The sequence below is a fragment of the Hyperoodon ampullatus genome (assembly GCF_949752795.1).
Source record: "Hyperoodon ampullatus genome assembly, chromosome: 8".
NCBI lineage: Eukaryota > Metazoa > Chordata > Mammalia > Artiodactyla > Ziphiidae > Hyperoodon > Hyperoodon ampullatus.
This window is the reverse complement of record NC_136921.1, coordinates 9,132,335-9,151,936: the sequence shown is the minus strand read 5'-3', so window position 1 is coordinate 9,151,936 and position 19,602 is coordinate 9,132,335. Positions and strand designations below refer to the sequence as shown.

The 19,602-nt window shown below is 41.6% G+C and overlaps 1 protein-coding gene across 3 annotated transcripts in view; it reads left to right on the top strand.

Moving 5' to 3' along the window:
* CAB39 (calcium binding protein 39) overlaps nucleotides 1–19,602 on the top strand; it is a gene marked incomplete at both ends in the record, with an annotated part of 49,049 nt that overhangs the window by 16,493 nt on the left and 12,954 nt on the right. For 2 of the 3 annotated variants that reach the window (XM_079709635.1, XM_079709634.1), the window contains 3 exons: nucleotides 9,702–9,866; nucleotides 12,178–12,296; nucleotides 17,682–17,850. In XM_079709635.1, the coding sequence (XP_079565761.1) occupies nucleotides 9,702–9,866; nucleotides 12,178–12,296; nucleotides 17,682–17,850 (453 nt within the window). The remainder of the gene's footprint in view (nucleotides 1–9,701; nucleotides 9,867–12,177; nucleotides 12,297–17,681; nucleotides 17,851–19,602) is intronic. The other variant, XM_079709636.1, reaches the window with a different exon arrangement.

The window sequence follows — 19,602 nt, the reverse complement described above, 5'->3', positions numbered from 1 at the left end:
ATATTGTTGCTAGTGAGGTGAGAGTAGTAGGTGTGAACTTTGGAGTATTGGTTACTGCTTAAGTAGATCCTGTACCTTAAATTGTTTAATTTTTAAGTATTTTTTAAAGATACTAAGTAGAAATAAAGTCGTTACCAACTGGTTGTTTGTGGAAGACAGTGAGGCTTCATGGCACAGGATTAATATGCCTGCCCCGCACCCTACCCCGGCCTTGACTCTGAGAAGCTCTGCCAAACCTCAGACTCTTTCCTCCGTGACTCTGCTCAACTGGGTGTCCCCAGACTCCCACTATATATGTGGCTGCTTAGTAGAATCATACAGGGTAAACCACTTCTCAAAAGCTGCAAGAAAACAATCAGGAACTTAAAATTCTGTGTCTCTCGCCTAGACGAGTCAGCAGTGTGTGAGTTAGTGAGGCACAGTCCACATCATTTTCCAGTCAAGTGAATGGGCTGATCCTGAGGGGGGTGCTTCTCTCACATGTTTCTCTTCATTACCATGTATTTATAAAAACAGTTGGCTACTGTTAGTAGACTGTACCCATGAAACATAATATGAGGCTCACTGGCCACATAAGTGTAGCGTCTGTGTCTCAGAACACCATGTTCTCCTGACGAAATGTCCTAGACAATTCAGTCATTTAACAAAATCGTGAAGTCAGACCGTGTGTAAATCACTGTCTCGGTCACATTGGAGGGAGGAGGGTGTACAGAAGTGTAAGCAGTCCCTTTCTAAAGCCCTTGAATGTATGTTAGGGAAATGAGAGGTGCAGATGAGGGGAGAGAGCACTGCAAGGCCGGGGGCTGAGACGAGGTAGCAGCTGCTGTGGCATCAGGAGGAGAATGGCAGGAGGCGGGAATGGGCTGAGAGGGGAGAGGAGTGGTGTGAGCATTTGCGGTCACGTGAGAAGAGACAAAGCCTCCAGGGCGAGAGAGTGAGAGTAGATGACGGGGCAGAAGAGAATTGGGAGAACCTTTATTTGGAATTCGAGATCTTGAGAAATGGAATAGATCCCACCAGGCGTCGGGCCCAGCAACCTTGCATGAGGCCACACAACTGGCAAAATTGCAAGGGGGGACTTGAGGCAAGGCCAGCCTCCTTTTCATGTAGGGGCCCTTTCCCCAGCACACATACGTAGAGCCATCAGCCTGGGGATTATGGAGCGCTGCCTCTTACCTGTGAAGTAAAGCAAAATAAGGGGATTGATTAGCTTTTAAGACTGATAAAATGATTGCAAAAGAGTGCCCTTCACCCTGCTTCCCCAGATGTTAATATTTTATGTAGCCACGGTGCAATGATCAAATCAGGAAGCTAACATTGATACAATACTGTTGACTAATCCACAGACCTTTTTCAAATTTCCACAGTGTCTGCTGATGTCCTTTTTCTGGACCAAGATCCAATTCAGGATCACACATTGCTTTTAGCTGTAACATCTACTTAGTCTCCTTTAATCAGGAACAGTTTCTCTGTCTGTCTTTGACATTCATGACCTTGACACTTTGGAAAAATACTGGCCACTTATTTTGTAGAATGTTCCTTAATTTGGGTTTGGCTGATGTTTCCTCATGATTCAATGCAGGTGATGCCTTTTTGGCAAGAAAGACCACAGAAGTGATGCCGTGCCCTTTGCAGCGGGTCCTTTCAGGAGGCTCACGAGGCCAGTAGCCTCAGTACCATTTGTGATGATCACATGGTTAAGTGGCGTCTCCCTGTAAAAGTACTATTTTTCTTTTGTCATTTACTAAGTCTCTTAGGGGAGTGAGCATCTTTGTTTAAAATTTCCCCAGGTGATTCTGGTGTATCTCCAGGGTCGAGACAGAGGATGGCAGAAATACATCAAGGTGGCTCAAAGAAGTTGAAGATGTTTTCACTAGAAAGTCTTATTTCAGTATGGGGGAGGTGAAGCTAGATGTTTGGATGCGGAACAGAGAAAGATAACTAAGTTCTGTTGTGGAAAGTGGAGCAGTTTTGAAGTATTTGCTGCTGGGAGTAACTGGCTGAAAAATCAATCCAGTTTGAAGGAATGTTTCTGGCTGGAGTGAAAGCAGTTGAACAGCATGAATTTTAGTGAACCAGGTGTGCACAGGTTCTGTCACTTGCTCTACCCTGGGGGCTGAAGTAGAGAAAGTCTTCAGTAAAGGACATCCCACATTGTTTAGGGGAGCAGGAGACCTGGAGCTGTGAGCATGGGCAGCCCTGAAACTTTGACTTCACAGGACAGGTCCCACGGTCATTAAGGAGCCCAGTGGATTAGGTGTCATGATGATCTCAGCAGCTTGACCATGGTACAGCGTGTGAGGAGCTGTAAGTGTGAACAGCTTACTTAGTAGGTGTGAGGAGACAAGCAGGGAGGCGGCAGATAAGGAGGATGTGGTCAGAGAGGCAGAGGACGTGCTGACATAGTGCAGGCTGGCCAGGGTCACTAATGTGAATGCTGATGCAGGGAACCAAGTGAAATCTAAACAAGGACAGCCAAGTTTATTCATTCTGTATGTGGTGTCTTCATTCAGTAAATTCTTGCTGCATCACCTTTTCTGCTGAATCACTTAATTTCATAAGCTTTTCTGATCATCTTTTAGTAATATTTCATCATGTTTATTTCTTTTTCAAGCTTTTTTAAAATCAACTTGTAATTGTGTTCAACTTGTAATGGGGAACAGAACTCACACAAATGGTTGAAATATACATAAAATTAGAAGTCATCAATTGAAATATGAACTTGATTGCTCTCATGTATCAGGACTGTTAATAAACAATAAAGTTGATGAATTTTAGTTTTTCTTTTATATCACGCTGCTGATTATCCTGTGTTGATGGTAACTAACCATGGAAATAACCAGGTTTGGAAGTCACTTGTCCCCAATGCCATTCTCTACTTCTCAGTAGTTTGAGTAGCCTTTTATCTGTTAAGCCCAATTCTAGTCTTTAGCTTTCTATCTGGCAGTGTTTGTGGCACTGGTTTTCAAGGCGTGGTTGGTAGACCTATTTACATGTGTAGACCTATACACGATACTTAGTTATTTGTTAGAAATCTTAAAAATTTAGGGGGGATGTGTGGGGAGGAGTGAAAGGAGGAAAACAGAAGCAGAACTTAGATAAGCCAATTGTTACCAACTTAGTAAACACTTTGATCTATTTCTCTCATTCCCTTTGTCATTTTGCTCTTAAAAAAATTAAAATATGAACTGTAAAACATTCAAACAAATCTGAAATACACAAAGTGCAAAGTGAAAGTATTCTTCTTGCCCCTCCCCATAGGCATATTGTACTCAGTTTGGTGTGTATCCTTCCAGACTGTTTTCTCTGAGGAAACAGGGAGTTAGTTTCCTTGCTCACCACTGAAACTCTGTCAGGTAGATTCCCTTAACTTTTCTTGGTGAGGTGTTGCAGAGTGTCCTTCCTTCAGGTCCCTGTATCTGCGCTACTTTTTTAGAGGAATTCCTTGACTTTATGGTGTGAGAACATCACATTTCCCTACATCCAGTGTTCATCTGGATTTTATATCCCAGTGATCACATATACTCATGTTCAGCCACTCATCAAGCATGTATGGAGCACCTGCAAGCACTGGGCTACTAATGGAGCAGAAGGAAACAGACATTAATTAGAAATACAAGGAAAAGCAGAGTTATATACAACTGTGAAAAACACTGTGAAGCAGTACCAGGTAGTAGGAGAATGTATGATAGAATTGACTTAGAAAGACTTCTCTGAGGAGGTGATCATTGAGCTGAGCAGTGAAGGAAGAGTGGGAGTTGGCCGGGAGGTGGGGCGGAATGTGAGCACGAAGAGCAATGTGGGCATAGGCGCCCACATGTGCAGGGGCCCGAAAGGAGCCCAGTGTGACCAGGGCATTGGTGTATAGATAGTAGGGGAGGAATTGCAGTGCAGGGTAAGGTCAGAGAGGTAGGGTCAGACCATGCAGGGTTTTATGGGCCATGTTAAAAGGGAATTTTCTCCATCCTAAGAGCAGTAGGTAATTGAAGCATTTTAAACACAAAAATTTAAGCATTTTAAGACAAAGGATTTAAGCACAAATCTTAATCATATTTGTGTTATGAAAAGATCATTCTAATTGTGATGTGGAAAACGGACTGTAGGGAATTCAAGGAAACCAGTCAGTAGGCTCCTTAGTAGTCCAGACAAGAGTTATGGGGACTTGCGTGGTGATGGTGGAGTATAAGTGGATGGATTTTGGAGACTTGGTGATGGATTAGCTATTGGGGCAGGGTGAGGAAGAGGGAAGAGTCGAGGATGAATCCTAAGTTTCTGACACATTATAAGAGCATCAATAGTGGCATCTCATTCCCAGAAATAGGGAACAAGGGAAGAACATAGGCTTTGGGGCAAGAGCGTGAGTTCTGTTGTAGATGCATTACGTTTGAGATACCTTGAGACATCCAAGTAGAGACACTTCTAGCAGGTTGCTTAATATACTAGTAAGAGAACTGGATTAGAGATAGGAATCTGTGAGGCATCTGCATTTAGGTGTTCATTAAAGTTGTGGGTGTGGATGAGGTCACCTAGGGAGAGATGATAGAATGAGAAGAAGAGGGCCCTGTACTCTGCCTGGAGGAATTCCCAGTATTTAAATGGCCCACTCAAGGAGGATGAGCCTAAAAGGAGACAGAAGGAGCAACCAGGGAGACAGGAAGAAAAAAAGTAGGGTGTTGGTAAGTCACAGAGGACAGGGAGGAGCGGTTTTAAAAGCAGCGTGTAGCCAACTTCAAATGACGCCGAGAGCTCACGCGTGATGAAGGCTAGAAGTTGTCTTTATGGTAGGCAGGTCGTTGGTGACTGTCTAAAAGCTATAAAGTACTGGCTGTAGAAGCCTCATGGGACTGGGCTGAAGAGTGAATAGGAAAGAGATGTGGACTGTAACAGACACAGGGAGGTGTTCTGAGAGGCTTAATTATGGCGGGCAGTAGCTGGGAGGGGGTTATGGAGTCAAAGGAGAGATTGTTTAGTTTTGTAAGTAGGAATCTAACAGACCATATTTAAATTGGAGTTTGGGGGAATCAAGTAAGAGGAGAGTCGACTATATGAGGAGATGAGATAACAGACAGGATGAGGTCCTGAGAAGGCAGGAGATGAGTGGAATTCAGAAGCAAGGAGGGTTAATAGAGGTAGGTGAGTATAATGGTTATAGCAGAGGAGAGGATTCGGTGGTGTTTTCCTCCCCACTTGAAATGTAGGTGACAGTGTCGTCTGCTCAAAGGGAAGAAGAGGGCTTCATGTGTGAATCCAGGGTGCCTTTCATCTTAGAAGCACCATAGGTAGCTTTCTGTTTCCTTGCTTCTCTCCTCCATTTTTTTTTTTTTTTTTTGCATTACGTGGGCTTCTCACTGCTGTGGCCTCTCCCGTTGCGGAGCACAGGCTCTGGACGCGCAGGCCCAGCAGCCATGGCTCACGGGCCTAGCCGCTCCGCGGCATGTGGGATCTTCCCAGACCGGGGCACGAACCCGTGTCCCCTGCATCGGCAGGCGGACTCTCAACCACTGCGCCACCAGGGAAGCCCTCTCCTCCATTTTTTAAAAAGAGCTTTTTTGAGATGCAGCTTCCATATCATATAGTTCACCCATCTAAAGTGTACAATTCAGTAGTTCGTAGTTTATTCACCGATAATGTGCAACCACAAACAACACAATTTTTAAAATTCCATCTCCTCAAAAAGAAACCCCATACTTCAGCTGTCACTCCCCTTCCCCCCAACATGGTGAGCACTTCTTCTTCATCCTCTGCTATCAGGAAGCATAGAGTATGGTCTGATCTCAGATTTAAAATCATATCACGATTTCAAAGCAGAGTATAAACTGAGACACATGAAGGGTTATTAAGAACCTCAAAACTTTGATCTAGTCAGAGAAGCAGGCGGGGCTAAGGTCTATGACGTAGGGTCACTGAGTAAATTCAGCAGACAGTATACTCAGAAAACCTACTAAATGTCAGCTTCTTCCCGGTCAAAGAGAATCATCTTAAGAATAGAGATTAATAAAATGAAATTGAAAAGGCAACACATGTAATTAGATTATAAGAGAACATTTACTGTTGATAAATGATTCTTATCTCCTGGCCCAGAAAAAGTAACATTCTGGGGTACTTAAAGTTTATATATGGGATGACAACAAACTGCTGTCAGAAATCTAAGACATTAACAGAATAGGGTAGTAACAGCAGACTCAAAGAGGTAAAGATTCTGCTTACATTGATACTGAATAAGGTTTCATAATGGGATTATTAGGAAGATACTTTGTAAGCATGTAGAAAAGAAAGCAGTAGTCAGTAGAAATCAGCATAGACTTAAGTAAAACGGTCGTACCAAATTAACTTTATTTCATTTCCTTATATTCAGGAAATGTGGAGGAAATAGTATATTCTTATTTTATCAAAGTATTTAACAAAAGCCTTTTGAATATCATTTGGAAATAAGTGTATATGTAAGTGGCTGAGCAGCCATGCCCAAAGATTATTTATAGATCGTTACTGAAAAGAGCATGATGATTCAAAGGCATAACGTTAGGCTCCATTCAGTTACTTCCTTTTCGGCATTTTGGTTAATGATTGAGGCCATGGGAGGCATACCTACCTATCAGATTTCAGACGATACAAATATGGGTACAATAGCTGGCATTTTGGATGTCCTTCAGAATTCAGAAATACCTCCACAGTGTTGAATGATGGGCTATTAATGAGATTAAATTAAATAGTGAGAAGAGTTAAAGCCATCATTGCAGTATTTATTCTGGCTTTGAATGAATTATATGATATAATTGCAAAAATTCTTAAAGGTAGCCCTGAGCTACATTAAATTTGCAACATTTGCAGGGAAATGGTGGTCCGGTGTCTTGTGCATCATTCCATCTGGATAGAGTTGAAACATTAATCCTGTCTTTCTTAGGAGGATAGTTAAAGTAGCTGAGAGGAGGTTTTTCTGGAGAAGACTATTTAGGGAAGAGAGGCAAGCTGTTTTCAATGAGGAGCCTTTATGTGGAAGAGAAGTTAAGATACTGCCTTACCTGCAGTGCAGACCCAGGACCAGCCGACACTATAGTGAGGCAATGTTTGTTTCACTATGAAATTTTCTAACAGCTGTCTGGTTCTGAAGTCTGCTAATCCTGCATTACTGGACACTGGAAATATTTAAGGTGGAGCAGTGTGATCATTTGGTAGAAGGTTTAGAAGGTTGTAGAAGGGAATACCTGGATGATTCTTTAGGTACCGTTAAAGGCTGATGTCCTCTGAATCTGTGCTCAGTAATCTCCCTGAAGTAATTTCTGGTCATAAATATTTCCGTTTATTTAGCTTTTTATAGCCTTTATGTTTTTCACATATCTTTAGTATTCTACTTTGTTGGCTTATTAGCTATAACTGTTTTGGTTTTTTTAGTGGTTCTTTTAGGACTTACAGTGTATGCCTTTTAACTTGTGGTTTGTCTTCAAGAAATATTATACTGCTTCATGTATAAAAACCTTAGCACTGCCCCCCCTTGGAGCTATTGTTGCCACATATTCTTGTTCTACATATGGCATAACCCCAAAATACAGTTATTTATGCTTTAAACAGCCAGTTGTCTTTTAGAGACTTTTTTTTTAATAATGGAAAAATCTTTTCCATTTATCCATATTTCTGTCTCCAGTGCTCTTCATTCTTTTCTGTATACACAGATTTTCATCTTGAATTCTCCTCCTACCTGTAGGACCTCCTTAAACGTTTCCTATAGTGCAGGTCTGCTGGTGACAAAATCTTCCAGCTTTTCTGTGTCTTAAAAATTCTTATTTCACCTTCATTTTTGTATAATATTTTTACTAGGTATAGAATTCTACAGTGACAGTTTAGTTTTGTTTTATCCCCAGAATTTTAATGATGTTCCTCCACTATCTTTTGACTTGCATCATTTCTGTCAAGAAGTCTGTTACTTTTTGATTCTTTGTCTGTAATGTTTTTCCCCCCTCTGGTTGCTTTTAGGATTTTCTCTTCACTGAATTTAAGCAATTTGATTATTCTATGGCTTGGCATAGTTTTCTTCCTGTTTCTTGTGCTTAGGATTTTTTTGAACTTCTTGGCTCCATGGGATTATAGTTTTCATCAAATTTGGAAATTTTTCAGCCATTATGTCTTCACATATTTGTCTGTCCTTCCCCCTCCTTTGGGGACTGCAGTTACACATGTATTAGACTGCTTACAGTCATCCTGTAGCTCACTGCTGTGCTGTCTTTTTTCTCCCTCTCTTTGTGTTTCATTTTGAATAGCTTTTATTGCTCTGTCTTCATATTTACTAACCATTTCTTCTGCACTGTCTGCTCTGCTGTTGATCCCATCCAGTGTAATTTTTATTTCATAAATTTTAGTTTTTAAGTGTTTGATTTTGGTGGGGTTTTTTTATGTCTTCCATACCTTTACTTAACATGCTCGTTTTTTCCCTGAACGTACTGACTATAGTTATAGTAACTTTTAATGTCCTTGTTTGATTTCTACCATCTGTGTCACTTTGCAGGGCTGTTACTGTTGACTGTTTTTCCTCCTCATTATTGGTTGTGTTTTCCAGTTTTGATTCTTTCCAGGCTTGCTTTTAAGCTTTTTGGAGAGCAGAGTTTAGTCCAGGGCTAATTTTTTATAACAGCAGAGACAAAATCCTTTGAGAGCTCTGCTTTATGCCTGTGAATATGAGGTTTTCCATCAGGTTGATGGGAGCCTTGTGTGAGCTCCATGGCTCTCTTCCCTGGCCTTGGGTAGTTACTCACATGCATGTGCTTACCAGTACTCAGATAGAGTAGCAAGTGAGTCTTTGCAGGTCTCTAACACTCTCTTCAGTGTAGCTGTCTCCTCTCTGGTACTTTGCCCTGCAAAAGTACCAAGTCTCCTTGGCCTCCATAGATTCCCAGCTCCGTCTCCTCACGTGGAGATTGCCTGTTCTGCCTGGCTTCCCTCTCCCTGTGATGTGGCCTGTAAGTTTTCTCCGGGCAGGCAGTAAGCTAGGGCAATTGTGAGGTTCGCTTCATCTGTTTCCCTTCTCTCAGGTATCACTCTCCTGTGCTGCCTGAAGTTCAGTGTTTAAAATTCATTGTTTCAAATATTTTCCTCCAATTTTTGGTCTTTTCATGGGGGAAGGTAAATCTGACCCTTGTTTTTCATCTTGCCAGAAGTGGAAGCTTTTTAGTGACTTTTTATTTATTGCTAATATTTTAGCTTTGCATTCAAAGCCTCTTTCAGCTTCATTTCTTCTGTCACTCCCTTATTCCCTCCACACCTTTTCTCTGACAGGCCCTGTGCTGCTTCTCTCCCTCATCCCCAGTTCATGCCATTCGTTCCCCTCAGTCTCCTTCTCCCCAGCCAGTTCTTGCTTGTCAGTGTCCCTCCATTCTCATGGTCAGCTCAGGTGCCTCTTCCATGTTGTTTCCCTCCCATTTGAGCAGAACTGAACTTTTTCTCCCTGTTCTGTTTCTACTACAACAACATTGTTTTGAGCGTTCAGGTATACAGGTTGTGAATCTGCTGGCCTTTGCTGTCAAGCACATATGTCAGTCCCCACATGTGCACACATGCAGTTTTTGACTCCTGAGGGCCAGGATGGGGCTTGCCCACCTTTGTGTCTTGTACAGGGATCTGGGGGTATGTAATATATAGAGAAGGTATTTAGCAAGTGTAGGTATGTTATATATGTTTGTGAAAATGAATTTTCTCCTCTCCCCCAAAATCAGGCTACAGAAGAAGTTTCCAAAAATCTGGTTGCCATGAAAGAAATTCTGTATGGCACAAATGAAAAAGAGCCACAGACAGAAGCGGTGGCACAGCTCGCTCAAGAACTGTATAATAGTGGGCTCCTTAGCACCCTAGTAGCTGATTTACAGCTCATTGACTTTGAGGTAAGAAATCAATTTTTTATTTTTCAAAAACATTAACTATTCATAGTCATTTTCCGTATGTTCTCTCCTCTGAAACATTTTAAGATTCCTGTTGGGCTCTTGGCTCAGGGGTACTGACCTGTAAGCATACCCGGGCTGCCTGCCTAATTAGCGGGGCCAATGTAGGAACTCAAGGGTATCTCGGACTTAGGCCAGGTTTTTTCCCCCTCTTTCACTACATCGTATATGAAGTTTTTTAGGTATTTGTTATGCCCTTTCATTTAGGCTGTATTTAATAAACAGCTGCTGGTTTACATAATTCACTGGTTCTTGGCTCTCAAGGAATAAACAATCTAAAGAAGACGATAGAGTGTTAGAATTTTTGAGGTAGATGAGATCTTAGAGAACATCTAGGTTTTTTTTGTTTGTTTGTTTTTAACCTGCTGAGAACTCACTGCAGTCGAGATTATATGTGTTTTGTTTGCTTGGCACTGCTTTTAAATATTTAAATGAGGATAACATTAAAACAGCAGGAGATTTTATACACAATTTTGAATTTCTGGCTTCCCTTGGAAAATTTGGCAACATTGGGCCTTGTAGTCTTGTGTGGCCCCTCAGCCCGTGACGTTGGCATCCACACTTGGGTGTGCCACAGACGGCACAGCTTGTTTTTTCTACCTCGGCCTGCTGCGCTCATTTGCATTTCCTGCTCGTCCCTGGTAGGCGTTTGAAATTGGTGCCCAGGCTTATACAGCCAGATCATCCCATGTTGGATATTTAGCGCATTTATTAGTGAGAAGAATGGTCCTTGATACCAGTCTGAATAAACTAGTCTGAGAAGTGTGTAATGAAGGGCTCTGGCAGGGTCATGAGCAGTCTCCTCTTTGACTCTTTGTTATGGCTGTGCTTTGTTTAAGCCCCAGTGCTTATCGTCCTGAGGGATTGTATGTCTATTCAGGTACTTGGAAAACCAGGGGAGAAAATGACAGACACCTGTAGCCAGATTCAGTTTTAGAGAAGGGTGGGGAAGATGTGGTTCATAGGTTACTTGAATGTATTATCAATAGATAATAAAAGAGAATGAAAATTTATTTCTATCTTTTAGAACAGACCGAACTTAATAGAGTGTCAAATTCCAACAACAAGGATTTTTATCTCCACTGCAAAGGTGGGAGTGCACTGGACCATCCAGTTCCTTCTCCTTCGTCTTCCCACCCCACTCCCCAACCTGGGCCTTGAACTTAATATTCATTTGGGACTTTAGAGACATAAATTTAATTTAAAAGAAATGTGTGCCCTTGAGACTGGTTCTTCTAGATCGCCATTACTACTCCTGACCTAGCATAGGCCCCAGGGTGATCTCTAGTGCTGGAATGCTAGCGTTTCACTCTCCTGCAGACTTGCCAGCCTTATAAAGTGGCAGTTCTGAAACACCTCTTGGGGTCTACTTCTCCATTTGTTACTTTCTTGTGCAGCTTTCTGATGATAAGTTTCACTGTATTGTGTTAACATCTACCTGTTTTGTTTAGTGAAGTACAGTGGTGTAACTCTGATCTCTGAACTATTGCATCATGTGATACTTAGTACCTTAATTATCTATATATAAAGGTTTTCCCAAGTACACCTAGTTTAGTAGGAGGATATGTCTACTTGCCATTAAAGCTCAACTTCTTACAGAATTCTTTCATTTTTATTACACTAACAATACAGTTTCTCCTCCTTCCATCACTACAAAAGGAAGCTATATGTATTGTTTACAATACAAGCATCCTATTTGAAGCTGCTTGGGTGGGAAGCAGATCCCTGAACAATGTAAGCATATAGCAAGGTTTTGTTTTTCATATCTGAGTCAGCATGATTCTGAGAGTTAGAAATCATTGAAATTATATATAGTAAGATTTCACTTTGTCAACACGTTATTCATGTCAAAAATACTTTACTGTTAAAACTTAGGGACTTGCCTGGTGGTCCAGTGGTTATGAATTCACCTTCTAGTGCAGGGGGTGTGGGTTCGATCCCTGGTCGGGGAGCTAAGATCCCACATGCCTCGAGGCCAAAGAAACAAAACATAAAACAGAAGCAATATTGTGACAAATTCAATAAAGACTTTAAAAAAATGGTCCACATCAAAAAAATCTTTAAAAAAATTCACTATTAAAACTTAGAATTTGAAATTACGAAGGAAGAAATAAAAAAGAAAATTTAATGTCTGTGAACATTTTAAAGTCAGATAATCAGTCATAATTATAAATATACAGTACCTAGATTTGAGTTTATTTAGGGCATTTTGGCATTTAGTCAGGCATTTTGATATTTTTGTCTTCCTTAATAGGGCAAGAAAGACGTGGCTCAGATTTTCAACAATATTCTCAGAAGACAAATTGGTACAAGAACTCCTACTGTTGAATACATCTGCACCCAACAGAATATTTTGTTCATGTTATTGAAAGGGTATGTATAAAGTATAATATAATAAGATTTATATTTTTGACTTGAGAAATAAAAAGGAAAGATGGTCTTGGGCAAAAACAGGATGGTGAATGTCAGAAAGCATTTCCTTTGTAGTTTCATCAGCTCATTTTCCCGTAGTTCTGGAACACATTTCCCTCCTTAAAATTTAACCTGTGCGCTAAACTGAATTTGAAAATGCCCATGGGGTTTTAAAGTTAGGTGAAATGTGAGCCTTTATATTCTCAAACCATACATGACTGAAGGAAAAAATAAGTCCTCTGGGGCTTCCCTGGTGGCACAGTGGTTGAGAGTCCGCCTGCCGATGCAGGGGACCCGCGCGGGTTCATGCCCCGGTCTGGGAGGATCCCACATGCCGCGGAGCAGCTGGGCCCGTGAGCCATGGCTGCTGGGCCTGCGCGTCCGGAGCCTGTGCTCCGTGGCGGGAGGGGCCACAGTGGTGAGAGGCCCGTGTACCTCAAAAATAAATAAATAAATAAATAAATAAAAATAAGTCCTTTGTGTCTTATTTCTGTTCTCTAAGATGTAAAAACCTTAGTTGTTGAAATATCAGCTAAATCATGTGTTTAAAGACATCTTCTTTGGACGTACATGCACACTGTACTGCAGTAAAGGCTTCCCAGTAAATGGAGCTTGGATGCTATATAGCTTAACCTTGTTCAGTCAACCGTCAACAAGGTACATGTTTATGACGTACTTCCCTTTGCTTTTCACCTGTGTGTGTCCACTCACTAACCCACTTAATTTGGTAATTCACAGTGCATCTTCCTGGAATTACTGTTGGACTAAGCAGGCATTTATCTTTGGGTAGCCTGTCAGTTTCAAAAAAAAACAAAAAAACAAAAACAAAAACCAAAAAAGCCTTAAAACTAAAAGTTAAAAAAAAAAAAATCCTCTTCTCCCTCATCACTGATTGGCAAGGTAACTCCTGTTGTTTCACACCAGAGTTGTTTGCCGGCTCTGGGTGCGTGTGCACTGGTGGTGTTCTGTTAAATTGGCGGGCCGCTGTTCTATTGGCATGACTGGTGGCGTGAATCAGCTCGCTCTCCCGCCCCAGCTTTACAGCTTGCCTCACTCTGATGCATATCTCTGTGGTTTAACACTTCCCCCAAGTTCAAACTCGTTTAGACAAAGCATGAGTCAGTGCATGTGTTGGATGCCAGCATTCTATTTCCTTCTTTCTAGTTCTAACTATCTATGTTGCGTCTTCAGATGTTGCCATACGGAATTTTTGGCATCTGATTTTTTGTTGTATCAATCCAGAGCTGCGTGTATGAACATGTAGTGAGTAGTCTGAAATTTTAGTGTTCTTAGAGCAGCTGCCAGATGCCTTTGTGTATTTTTAAAGCCAGTCTTCCTTTTTGCATAGAAAGCAGCGGTTGTTAAAATCTATGAATTAGTTAACTCTGCCTGTGTTTTCACTTTAGAGTGGCCAGGGGTATGATATGAATGTTGTTTAATGTCATGTAAAGTAAGACTTTTGAGGTAATATTTAAAGAAAGGTTTCAAGCTCTCAGCTGAGCTGACCAGAGCAGAAGCCTCAGCTTAGGGAGGCGAGGAGAAGCCACTGGTGTTGGGATCCCACAGAAGCCGTCCCCCCACCCCTTACAACCCCTTTCCTACCTGTCACCAGGCTTCAACAATTACTAACACTTATTAACATTCTTGTTTCATCTATTCCTTGCCTCCTGTTTCTCCTCCTCAAACATAACATCACTTCAGTATGCACCCCTAGTACATAATAAAGGATTCTTCAACATAACCATAATATCATTTAAAAACCTAATATTATCTAATGCCCAGTCACTGTTCAGATTTCCTTGATTTTCACCAAAAATGTCATTTTTCATTTTGTTTAAATCAGTTTTCAAGCAAGGTCCACAAACTGAATTTGGTTGATATGACTCTTAACTCTCTGTTAATCTATAATAGTTCCTGCCCCCTTCTTTTAACACCACTTATTTGTTGAAGCAACTGGGTCATTTGTTTTGCAGGAAAACCACATGTTTGGGATTTGCATTCTGTGGTTTCACCTGTAACCATGTTCCTCTATCCTCTATTCTTTCAAGTTAGTTTGATTAGATTCAGCTTCAGTTTGGGGGGGGGTGGGCAGGAGTTCTTCATGAATGGGATTGTGATGGGATTGCTTCCTGTTGGGCAACGCAGGTTGTCCTACTTCTGGTGATACTTAGATTGATCAATGGATGTAGGCGTTGTCAGTCTGTCCATTATAAAGTTCTCCATCAACCCTTCACCTAATGGTTTTAGTATCCACTGAGGATCATTGTCTAGGTTCAAAATGGTGATTTCCTAATTCTGTTATTCCTTCTCTGTATATTAAATGTGTTTCGTTCCTCAGCAGTGACTTCTATAGGAAAGACAGAATAGATGCTTGATTTTTTCCACTGTATCATTTTTTAGTATAATCAATTGGTGCCCTAGCCACTTCCTTAGATGAGCAATGAGTATGTTATTGTCTTAAACACCATTATGACCTCAAGTTTTAGGGGGTTTTAAAATATATTTGATGTGTCTCAATCCATTGCAGTCATTATGACCAAATTTTTATGTCCAAATTGCCCCGTCTTGGGCTATTGAGAGCTCCTTCAAATTGGCTCCTATGTCCTTTTGGCAAGACCCCATTCATCTTTGATGGCTTCCTTGCTGTCTGGCACAAAATGTCCCTTGCTCATTTTGTACAGATCCTGCCTCAGACCCGGAAACAGCCATTTCTTCCAGGGACCCTGTTGAAACTACCAGTTTAAGATGTTTCTGCTTTTTTGGGAATTCCCTGACAATCCAGTAGTTAGGACTCGACGCTTTCACTGCTGAGGGCCCAGGTTCAATCACTGGTTGGGGAACTAAGATACTGCAAGCCATGCAGCGTGGCCAAAAAAATAAAAAATAAAAAGATTTTTCTGCTTTTGTTGATTAATTAGTTTGGACTACTTTAACGCAATGTGATTATCCACTCAGGCTATAAGTATTGGCACTTTGATGTTAGACATTTGGCAGAGTTATGCTAACAATATTAGTGCATTTGAAAATAATCCTGTTGCTAGTGTTCGTCTAAATCTGGAGCGGTCATTCTTCCACTGGCGATTGAAATGTTAACGTGCTAACAGGTTGTGCAGTGTAACTGTTTACCTTGTACTCACTGGTTTACATTTAATCGTTTAAGACAAGCTTGACAAACTGCCATCAAAACCTGCCCAACTTGTTGTGCCAAAGTGTCTTACCCTTGTCTTTCTAGTCTCCTGCCTGTTACAGATCAGCAGAGATGAATTGTATGATCAGCCATGTTGTGAGCAGACATTTTAATCACCTAAGAGCCAGTAAGCATTCTAGCTGCCATGCCATAAGTGATACAAAGGAACGTGGTTTTGATCTTGTTGAGGATCTGTGATAAACATATGTACGACAGAAGGATAATTCTACTAGATAACACTACTAGTGGATTTCAGGGGATAAAATGTGGGTTTAGTCAATAAGGCAAGAGTTGGTAACAGAGATAGACTTAGGATTGAGGTTCCAGTTAGTTTCAAATTTGCATAGGCAGAAAAAAGAGTGGGTACAAGGGCAGGAATGAACACAGTGATTGACAACAGGAAGGAGATAGTCGGAGTATTTTATGGCATAGTGGGAGAGGAGTTGTACCAGAGGAGTAGCTATGATGTGGGGAAGCCTGGACATCAAAAGCCCAGACGTTTGTCTATTTGATTAACAAGAAGAAATCATTATAAGCTCCTAAGCTGGAAAGGCTATTGATAACACTGGTCGTCAGGTAGATTTGTTAAGACAGAGCTTGAACAGAGGTGCTGGTTAGGGGTCACTTGAGTGACTAGGTGTGACTTCATGCAGCACTGGGAATGGATAAAAGAAAATGAAACAGATATTGCAAAGAAGTATTTAAAAGGAGTAGTGATATTGAGGATGGGAAGGTTGGGAGTAGGTAAAGAGGGGAAGGTTTAGAACTGTGCTGTTCAATACTGTACCTACTGACAACACGTAATTATTTAATTTTAAATTAATTTAAATTAAATGCCATTTAAAATTCAGTCCCTCAGTCATACTAGCCAGATTTCAAGTGCTCAGTAGACGACATAGTTACAGAACATTTCCATTATCAAAGAAAGTTCTGTTAAACCTGTTTTAGACCCAGGTATCTGAAGCAAAATAGTGATGCCATATTAGACTTGTAGAGTTTATGGTAGGCCTTTAACTGAAGTTGTCCAGAAGCAACAGAAAATGCCTAACTACAGCCCAGGGTAGATCTGAGCTGGGGCAATTTAGGAGCCATGGAGGGAACCATGAGATCGTAGGAGCGTTCACTAGCAGGCCAGAGGCAACAGAGGAAAGACCTCAGCCAGGCGAGAAATAGAAACAGAGGAGGCAGAAAGGAGAGCTAGGAGAACTTTTCTTTTTTTAAAGAGAGAGATGCAAAGATCTGCATTGTCAGGAAATTAAATAGCAGAATTGATGAGAAAAGACCATTTGTTTTAGCGAAGCGGAGGCATTTACTCGTAAAATGTTAGGAAATGGATTCGATGGCAGGAAACTAGAGGACACTGAGTGGGGAGGAGATTAAGCCTGTGTGTGCAGCTTGAAAGCAGGTGGAGGAACAGAGTGCTGTGTTTGAGCAGAACGGCAGAGTCCAGTCCGAGGGGTTTGATGTACATCAGAATGGAAGAGTCTGCTGGGCTGAGAGGAAAACAAGGTTCTCTTTCTGATCACGGGGAAGGAAGAGGCCAGAGACATTGAGATGGGTGTAGAGGAAGGCTGTGCGGAAAGCTGATGAGGGATGCCGTGGAGTCCCCTGTGTCCACTGCGAGAGCCCTCGGGCCATCCCTGACTAGGCACTTGGTGACATCCTTTGTAGCATTTATGTGTTGCTGCCAGCGGTCTTGAAAGTACTATTTTGAGTACTGAATTGAAGCAATGAAGTATAAATGCGGTATATTTGATAGACCCGTTTAGATACTATGAACTTTAGGAGACTATTTTGCTTATTTCATATTGTTTTTTCATTCAGCTTTTGGTTTTTCTGAAGTGATGAGAGCACCACATGTAAAACGAAACCCTATTTGAAGGTGTGACCCTGCAGACGTCTCTTCAGATCTTTTAGCTCTCACAGCTGTTATTTTTCTTTGGGTTGAAGCAGTCACCACCAAGTAATGTGTGTGTGCCCTCTAGACTGAATCCCTCTGAGCACGTATTCTACTCTGAGAGAGATGCATTTCGTAACCTGCTCTGTCACTTAATTAGGACACGTCTGAAACTTCCTGTTCTAAAAATTGGAACTGTTAGAGTTTTTAAAAGAACAGTGATGGGGGAAAAAGCAGTCATCTTTGTCTTTTCTTTTTGCAGATATGAGTCTCCAGAAATAGCTCTGAATTGTGGAATAATGTTAAGAGAATGCATCAGACATGAACCACTTGCAAAAATCATTTTGTGGTCAGAACAGTTTTATGATTTCTTCAGATATGTCGAAATGTCAACATTTGATATAGCTTCAGATGCATTTGCCACATTCAAGGTAACATAAAAGCTATAATATTCTAAGTATACATACAAGTGAGATTAACAGGTGTGCTGTTTTTCCTAAACCTTCTCTACCCTCCAAGTCTATACATGGCTGCCCTCTAGCGGGAAGAGAGAAGATATATTTAAATGTGTATTGTGACTCAGGTATACGCAGTAGAGTCACAGCTTAAAAAGGGTAGAAAAGGGCTTCCCTGGTGGCGCAGTGGTTGAGAGTCCGCCTGCCGATGCAGGGGACACGGGTTCGTGCCCCGGTCCGGGAAGATCCCACATGCCGCGGAGGGGCTGGGCCCGTGAGCCATGGCCGCTGAGCCTGTGCGTCCGGAGCCTGTGCTCCACAACGGGAGAGGCCACAACGGTGAGAGGCCCGTGTACCGCAAAAAAAAAAAAAAAAAAAAAAAAGGGTAGAAAAGTTAGATTCTAAAGTCTGTCTAAAAGGAAAAAGTCCTGTACGGTCAGAAGTACACTATTCTGTTAAATTACCCATCAAGTACAGTATATAGATATGCAGTACATATGAAAATCAGATTTTTCTCCTGTGTTGGAACATGCTGCAGCAGTTTCTTTGATTAAGCATCAGACAAAGTAGTTGGCTTCTGTTCAGGGCTGTTGTTAATTTGCAGTATACTAGAACCACACTCAGGAAAGAGATTTCCCTATTGTGGACAGGCCCAAGGGCACAGTGGACTTCTCTCTCCCATCTCCTGCTCAGGCCAGAGCTTGTTTATTAAACACAAGGGGTGGGGGTGCAGAATCACCAGCACTACTCCTCCCCCCCGCCGCCTACCTTGTCTCCCTGTTGTGTGTTTGTGTAAATTAAATACACAGATGATATACCACTGTACAACGTGCACATTTTTGTTTTGAATTGCAAAGTTCTGTGCTATTTAAGGTATGTAGATAAAGCAGTAATGTTTATTAGTGTTTTTCACAATGAGAGCAAGCCTTTATACGTTATATTCCCTTATGTAAAATGTCTGACCTCATAAGTGAATATTTAGAACTGTAATTTTAATATAATCAGAATTTAATATACTAACCTGCAGACTACTGTGCTCAGAAACCATGAACACTGTTATGGTGAGAAGTGGCCACTGTTTTTGTGAAGGTTCACTTTTATGTATAAAGAGCCATTGAGATAATGAGCACGTGTCTTGGTCTCTGAATAAAATTTGTCCCTCAGAGCGAATGAACACCCTCAAAATGGGATGAAAGCCTGGGAACCTGGCCGCCTAGGGATTATTAGAGAGGATGTCAGAAGACCTCAGATATTTATACATTAATGTACAAAGCAAAATGAAATGAATTTGAGATTATAACATAGAGTGGAAATATGACATCTTAGGTATCACTGCACTTGGTGGGATGGGACTCATGACCTGGGATATACTGATGGAAGGGGATGCCCCATTCAAAAGTAGCAGACCTGTTAGGAAGGGAGATGTAGCAGCACCATGTGTCAAGAAGGGGTACTCCTGGGTGGGAAGAAAGCCAGAAGCCTGAGCGTGGGACACTCTGGGAGGAGGAGGGTGAGGGCAGAGGAGAGAAGCAGCAGTGGGGTCGGAGAGTGCAGCCAGGCCGCCTAACCAAGAAGAGGACACAGGTCACACGCTCTTGGCACAGGTGGCTCAGAGGTGAGAGAGATGTGCCACAGATGTGAGTCCCTGATTGGCCTTGCTGATAATTCCATCTCAGGATTGCTTCTTTGAATGAGATTCTCACCAAGAAGAAAACGATGGTGATGGAA